The sequence below is a fragment of the Ochotona princeps genome, chromosome 29 (assembly GCF_030435755.1).
Source record: "Ochotona princeps isolate mOchPri1 chromosome 29, mOchPri1.hap1, whole genome shotgun sequence".
Taxonomy (NCBI): domain Eukaryota; kingdom Metazoa; phylum Chordata; class Mammalia; order Lagomorpha; family Ochotonidae; genus Ochotona; species Ochotona princeps.
The window spans coordinates 17,805,190-17,812,671 of record NC_080860.1 but is presented as its reverse complement, the minus strand read 5'-3'; the positions used below and the strand labels follow the sequence as shown (position 1 = coordinate 17,812,671).

The 7,482-nt window shown below is 53.0% G+C and overlaps 1 gene segment (V, D, J or C); it reads right to left on the bottom strand.

Annotated features, from left to right (window-relative positions):
- Window positions 1-5,319: 5,319 nt before the first annotated feature.
- On the bottom strand, window positions 5,320-7,136 carry LOC101529884 (Ig lambda chain C region-like; the record flags this gene model as incomplete). The annotated part of the segment is given in 2 exon segments: window positions 5,320-5,789; window positions 7,013-7,136. Coding segments are annotated over 2 exon segments (444 nt in total), but the record flags the coding sequence as incomplete, so codon positions are not given.
- Between the last annotated feature and the right edge of the window lie 346 nt (window positions 7,137-7,482).

Here is a 7,482-nt window from a genome sequence, read left to right as displayed (position 1 = left end):
CTGATCTGTGTCTCTCATGTGTGTGGCAGAACCTCATGGACTTGAGCCTTTATGTTGCTTCACAGGGCATGCATCGGCAGGGAGCTGAAATTGGGAGCATAGGAGCTGGTACTTAAAACCAGGTGCTCAACGTAGGGTGTGAGTGTCCCAAGTGGTGTCCAACCACGACGTGAACCACTGCCCACTCTGAGGGGGCATCAGGACAGGCCAGGTGTTGTGGGAGACAGGAGTCTGGGGTCTTGGAGGCAGAGGAGTCAGCTGCATTAACGGGGGCCTGAGGGCCCTGGCTGCAGCCTTGTGGAGAGAAGGCTTGATGTAGTTACTTCTCTGTGCCTTTTCTTTTGCTGAACCCCTGCGAATCTCCTTGCTGCCTCTGCTTGCTGCCAGCTCCCGGTCCTGTTGGACACGTTTGACAATCATGCAGAAACCCCTGGATCTCCATCTTCGTCCTCAATCCCATCTACAGCATTGAGCTCTGAACTGGGCAGGGGCAAGCCTCCCCCAAGCTGGCCTTATCCCCAGCACATGGCTTGGGCTGAGGTCATGTGCACTGCTGGGAGGGAGGTGAAGCCTCACTGGCCAACAGTAATAGGAAGTTCACTCACCATGGCAAGTCCAGGCCCACAGGTGGGCGTGTGGGGAGAAGGTGGAGGTGGGGGACCTTGTCTTAGCATGTGCATGTGGCACTTGCCATCTCATGAACCAGGTGACTTGTGTGATGGTCACGTATGGCAGGTCAGATCAGGCCGGAGCTCAAGAAATGGCTAGGGAAAGTTATGGACTGGTGTCCCTGAGAGTGAGCTGGTGAAGTCTCACCAGGGGGAAGGGACTTGCCACGTACAATGATGCCCAGTGTCTGATACATGCTTGCCCCTTCAACTTCCATTGGGACCCAGAGCCCAGGAATATCCTAGGACCTTTTATTCTCAGTGGAGGATAGGGTGTGTGTAGAGGGAGGTGACAGGGGAATCTGGCCACCCAGTGGGCAGGGACAGCATATCTCACTGTGCTATCCTGCCCTGTACATCTCTTTCCTTCCCTTTGGCCTCGGTATCTTGAGCCATCTTGAGTCAAGATATCCCAGTGTCAATCATCCCCTCTGCCTCTTCCCACAGTGAAGAAACAGGCAGGTTCCAGGCCTTGTGTTGGCCATGGCTGGGCCAGTCCTGCTTGACCTGGCACTCAGGAAGTTGAGGGCCCTGTCTGGGCCAGGTCTCCTGGAAGAATGGGTGGATGAGTTCCCAAGTGGGATGGGTGCCCTGGTAGGGAGGGTACTCCTGGGGGACAGCTGTATATCTAGTCTTCTTGTTATTCTTCAGGGCAACAATAATGAGGGTTTCTTGATACCCTCCTCCTTCCCCCAGAAGAGTAAGATCTGGGGGCAACAGGTTGGGTGGAACCCACGGGGTTGCTTGCTGTCCCCTAGAGCTCCTCCAAGCTCCAAATGCCTGGTAGTATGAGATGATTAACAGCGTTTAGAACAGCTCCTGGAGAGCGCTGAGAAAGGGTCATGAACAAATTGCCCATTGATCATGACCTCAAGACTTGGTTTGGCAAAGGTCTGGGCGTGAGGGCCTGGGTAGCCTGGGTACTGGCACAAGGACTCTTTCTCCAGCTGAGCTCATGGAAACTTCAGGAAACAGAAGGAGAGGAATGCCCCTGGTGCTAGGCTTGGGGCCAGGTGGGACTTCCCCAGCTATTTCTGGCCTCAAGGACTTTTGGTTTCACCCAGCCACCTGCACTGGGGTGAGGGTGCCAGGGTTTGCAGGGAGAAGGTTGTAGGGTTTAGAGACTGGCCTGAGGCTACCTGTGGCTGGAATAGACCAATGTCAACAGTGACTAACCAAGTCTTCATTTTCTGCTGTGCTTGTATCTCCTTGCTGTCCAGGGAATCGCTGCACTGGTGGTAAACTGAGGCTGAGCTTCAGCATGCCCCAGGTCCTGTCCTGGAGTCATGTTTCTTTGCTCCCAGCTGTTTGCAGCTGCTAGACCATGGCCTCCTGGCCAGAAGTTCTTTACTCTCACAGACTGCCAGTGCTCCTGTCTGGGCTGTACCTACCTTGTCAGCCACACTACATAGCCAGCATATAGCATTTGTTTAGGAAAGAGGTCTGAACCTGTGACTTTGCTGTAGGCAGTGTGTGTACTGGGGTCCAGCCATTCTAGGTCGTGGTCTATACTGGGACTGAATTGATCTGATCATGGGCTAACCTGGCTGGCCCGGGTCCTCTGTCCCAGCTCTTCTGGCCTCTGTTGGGAGTCCAGATCACACCCTGGCCTTTGCTTTCTCTTTTCTCCAGGGGGTGGGGGGAAGGGAGGTGGGTTCAGGAAATGGTGCATCTGGGGCTCTAAGTGCCCCACGTGACCTGTGCCTAGGGCCAGATGGCCACTTTCTCCTCTATGATTCCTTTGGTTAGAAGGCCCAGATTTTTCCCTGTGCAGGCAGGGACTGCCCTGACTGGAAGCACCGGTGGGAACTACAGGATCCCACACAGCATCTGATGCAGTGGATGCCTGGGGGATGTTGCCTGGGACAAGGAGGAAGAGGGATTTGCAGATGAGATTGGGTGACTGCTGATGCAGCCACAGGAAGAGGGGTCACTACTACAAGGGGTAGGCTGTGTGGGACCAGGTGGAGGTTCTCTGGGTAGGGTGGCGGAGGTCATCTTAAACATCTCCTGGTTTGTCCCCAGGGTAGACATGGGGACCTCTGATGAGTCCAGTTCTGGAATACTGCTACAGAGTCGCCCACTCGCTGGTTTCCTTCCTGATGGCACCGAGACACTGTCCCTAGTACCTGTGGTTTCCCCAGGAAAAGGCCTTCCCAGAGCCCTGCACTTCCGTGAGCCCCTGCACACCCTGCTGTTGCTGAGTGAGAAATGGCCTCTGTGAGATGGGATGAGTCAGCTCATCCCCGGGGGTTCCGAATGGAATCAGGTGGGATCAGGATGCCCATGGTGACTGCTAGCTGCAGTCTCTCTCTCTGTCTGCCCTTCAGTCAAATAAATACATTTGAAACCCTTCCACACACACATCTCTTTCAGGAGCCACAGCATGCGGCTCCTTCAGGGTCCCTGGATATTGTTGCGGGGAGAGCCGAGGATTCGGGTGAGACACTGAGGAGTCTGTGCTCTGGGGATGCGGCAAGGGGACATGGGACTGGGCTCAGGGGAACACACGCTGGAGAAGGAGTTGGTGTGTCAGGAGCGAGGGGTGAAGGAGAGTCCACTCTGAGTGATGGACTGTCATCTAGTTAGCGTGAACACATGTGCAACAGCATCTATAAACATACATGTTTTTGTACTGAAATAGGAACCCTCCCCTCAGGAATGCACAGAACTTGTGCATAGAGTGAGCTCTAAAGAAGCAAATGTCAGAGTTATAAAAAATTCATGGAAAAGTTGTATTCTAAGATATTCAATTTTCTGGTTTTTTTTCCCGCGAAGTTCCCGAAGACCCCTTGTAGAGTTGAAACAGAACCATTTTACCTGTGTCCCATGGGAAGGACCTGGGCATTGAGTTTTCAACCCAGTTCATGTCCCAAATAGGTGGAACACCCACTGTGGATGTCTTAGAAAAAGTGACACCTGACCTTCCTGCTGTATGTTTCTGGCCAGGAACCCCTCTTCAGGAGAAATGCAAGCAAAGGGACCCTCGAGGAACCTTTCCATCCTTGCGGTGGGATGGGGAGCCCATGGGTTGTATTCCAAAGATGGGAAGGCCCCAGGACAAGCTGCAAAGCTCCCGTTGCTCCTGCTTTGCAAAAAAAAAAAAAAAAAAAAAAATTGACAAATTGACTTGGGAGATCCTGGAGACTCAAACAGGCCTAAAAAGCACATTGTCATGATTTCAACCCTTCTTGCAACTTACCAGCCACACTGTGACTTCATCTCCAAAGCAGAACTAGCAAAAATGCCTTCTTGGATGAGAAGATGCACTTATTTTTTGATTCTGAAAAATTATTGTTCATTTTCTTTTTTTTCTAAAGATTTACTCATTTTTCTTACAAAGTCAGATATACAGAGAGGAGGAGAGACAGAGAGGAAGATCTTCCATACGAAGCAGGGAACCTGGAACCTCTTCTGGGTCTCCCACACGGGTGCGGGGTCCCAAAGCTTTGGGCCGTCCTTTACTGCTTTCCCAGGCCACAGGCAGGGAGCTGGATGGAAAGCGGAGCTGCCGGGATTAGAACCGGTGCCCACATGGGAAAGGAAAGGACATTAGCCATTAGGCCACGCCGCTGGGCCCTTGTTAATTTTTTTTTTTTTTAATTATGTCGCAGTTGGTTTCCAATCTCTGCTACTGGAGACAGAGTGGAATGTTTGCACTAACAGATACAACACCAAAACTCTTCAGCTGACTGCTTGGGATTCCCACAGCTGCTCAGCTAGGCCTGGGTTTCCAGGCCCGTCATCACCACATTACCTAGGATGGTGCTTCAAGACACTCACATCCCATTCTGGGACTGGTTAGGGTTTGATTCCTGGCCTCTCTACTTCTGATCCTGCTTCTGCAAACGCACCAGATGTGAGCAGATGATGGTTCAAGTGGTTGGGTTCCTGTTCCATGTGGGTCACCTGGATTGAGGGATTTAGGGATTTAGGAGGTGAACCAGTTTATGGAAGATCCTCTCTCTCTAGCTTTCAAATAAAATAAAAAGTTAAAAAAAAGAGAGATTCTGCTTCAAGTAATTGTATAAAACAGAAGTGATGTAGTTGCATGTAAGTCAGTGTTGGCTGTGGTGTGATATTTTGGACAGGGAAGGTGGGATGGGGCAGTCAATGTCTGTTCCTGAGGGACAGTAGCCAAGTCAGTAACATCAAGATCCTGCCCAGCTACTTCCAGGGATCCCATTAATTTCCCAAGTCTCCACTCTGCACCCCATTGCACCCCTCCCCTGGACTCTGTCCCTTTTCAGGGACTGTATGGGGTTCTCTGAAGGTTAAGGTTTACGCTCTAGACCTAGTCACTATAGGCAGAGAGAGCTTCCCTGGATCCCTAGTGGCTGGGGTTGCTCGTCACTATGGGATGCGTTCTCACCAGGAAGTGCCCACATTCCTGGGCAGATATCCCTCAGCCCTGGAGGTGAGCAGACTGGGATTGTGCCTTGGAAATACTACTCTCTTATAATTAGGTCAGAAGAGTAAGAAGGGACAAGGAAAGAGGGCATGAGGCCACCTACTCAGAATGCATCAACAACATTGAGACATCAGGGAGCCCTGATGAAAACCTGGGGCACCTACTGCCCACTGGATGTCAGAATCCCACTACCCACACTCAGAACCCCAGGCAATGTCAATGAACAAAATGAGATGGAGAAAGGTTTCTGATTGAAAGATGAGGATTTTTATTGAGAGTTGATTGAGTTCAATGGGAAGGGTAGGGTGACCGGAGTAGGTGGGGGACAAGGAGAGACCCTTCTCGGGTCCTGCAGCTTTTCAGTCCCCGGTGGTGGGTGAGGGTGGGGACCTATGAACATTGTGCAGGGGCCACGCTCTTCTCCACGGCTTTGCCCTCGTGCGTGACCTGGCAGGTGACTCTGCCGTAGGACTTCCACTGATTGGCCGTCAAGCTGAGGAAGCTGCTGGCCGCATACTTGTTGTTGCTCTGTTTGGCGGGCTCGCTGGTTTCCACACCCTGGGTGATGGTGGTGCCGTCTGCCTTCCAGGTCACTGTCGCTGCGCCCGGGTAGAAGTCGTTGATGAGACACACCACGGTGGCCTTGTTTTCCTTGATCTCCTCAGGGGAGGGTGGGAACAGATTGACCGAGGGGGCCACTGTCGGCTGACCTGTGGGGTGGAAGACAGGCAGTAGGTGTGAGGTGTGGTGTGCTGCTGGCAGCCCTGAGCTGTGTGTGAGAGGAGGGCTGTGGCGTGGTCAGCTCCGTGGCTGAGCACTGTGACTCAGAAGGTCCTTACAGAGAAGGGAGTGTTGGGCTTTTCTCTCAAACGTCTCTCATCATTCTAAAGAACCCTGTCCTGGAGCCCAGGTTGAGTCCTGTGACCCAGATGCCATGAGCCCCCAGACAATGTCACCTCTCCCTTGCCCTGTGTTCTCCGGCAGTGGTAGGTCTGTGGAGTTTTCTGTCCCCTGAGCCGTGTGTCTCCTGAGGGCTCATCCCGGGCAGAGGCCATGGCTGCTCTGTCCGTTGTGTTTTTGCAGGGACTCCTGAGCCTTGTGTGAGTGGCATCTGTTGCTTTCCAGCCTGTGTCTGAGCCTGTCTGCTGCACTAGGGCCTGGGAGGATCGGCTGTGTCTGTCTGGTCTAGGGCTTCTCTTACTCACCCAGTGTATTAGGCGTCTCGGTTTCCTGCTGCTCACTCTGTCCTGTCCATTCTGGAGGTGACCTGCCCTCAGCCTGAATCCTGCAGAGCCCAGAGTTCTCCCTCTCCTGAAAGCCACCTCACCAGGAGGCTCAGTGCCTGGCGCCCTCCCTCCTTCTGCAGGCTGCTCTGAGGTCAAGGCCAGCTCAGCTGTGTTCCTGGCAGCTCACAGTCCCTGGGAAACGCGTCTGCCCCCTTCTTTGCTCCTAGCCCTCCATGCTGGCTGCCGCCCTGAGCCCCTTGCCTTGTGGCTGGCCAACTCCAAACCTGAGGATTCTGGTACTTTCTAGTAGCCAGTTCTCCCATGCCTTTCCCCATAACACGGGGCCTGCATGAAGCCACAGTGATCAAAACCATTTGCAGCAAATGCCAACAGCCATGGGAGGACAGAGCAGAAGAAAAAAGACACCAGCAACTCCTGACGAAGAAACGGGCAGGTAGAGAAGTTGGTGTCCACAGTAGGTCATCCAGTCCAAGCCCCTGCCTGTGGGGCCAGCCAGGAGGACTGTTGGGGACCGACTAAAGCCACTGGGGCTGAAGAGGGAGAGGAGATTGTAGTACCCCCAGAACCCCGGCTCAGGGAAGCACCATGACCGGCAATGAGACCAGACCCAGGAAACAAACAAAAGCCACAGAAAATTCCCACTGGCTGTGGACAAGGCAGAAAGGAGAGGGGGAGGGGAGACTTACCTGAGACGGTCAGCTGGGTGCCTCCGCCGAAAACCCAACACTGTGATACAGACTCAAACAAAAACCCCTCCCTGGTCTGCCGTACCCAGCGATCACTCTCCAGCTGCAAATGTGACAGAGCAAGACAGGGTCACAGCCCCAGGTGGGGTGTAAAATGCATTGAGGGCATCAGCCCAACTGCCTTCCCTAGCTGAGTAACAGGATAGATGTGGCTGGGACTTGCACTTAGAATAAATAAATATTAAAAAAAAAAAAAAGAATTGTGGGCCTGGTGCAGTAGCTTAGTGTCTGAAGTTGTTGTCTTACATGCGCCAGGATCCCATGTATGTGCCAGATCATGTCCTGGCTGTTCCACTTCCCATCCAGCTCCCTGCTTGTGGCCTGGGAAAGCAGCTGAGGATGACCCAAAGGCTTGGGACTCTGCACCCACGTGGGAGACCCAAAAGAAGCTCCTGACTTCGGCTTGACTC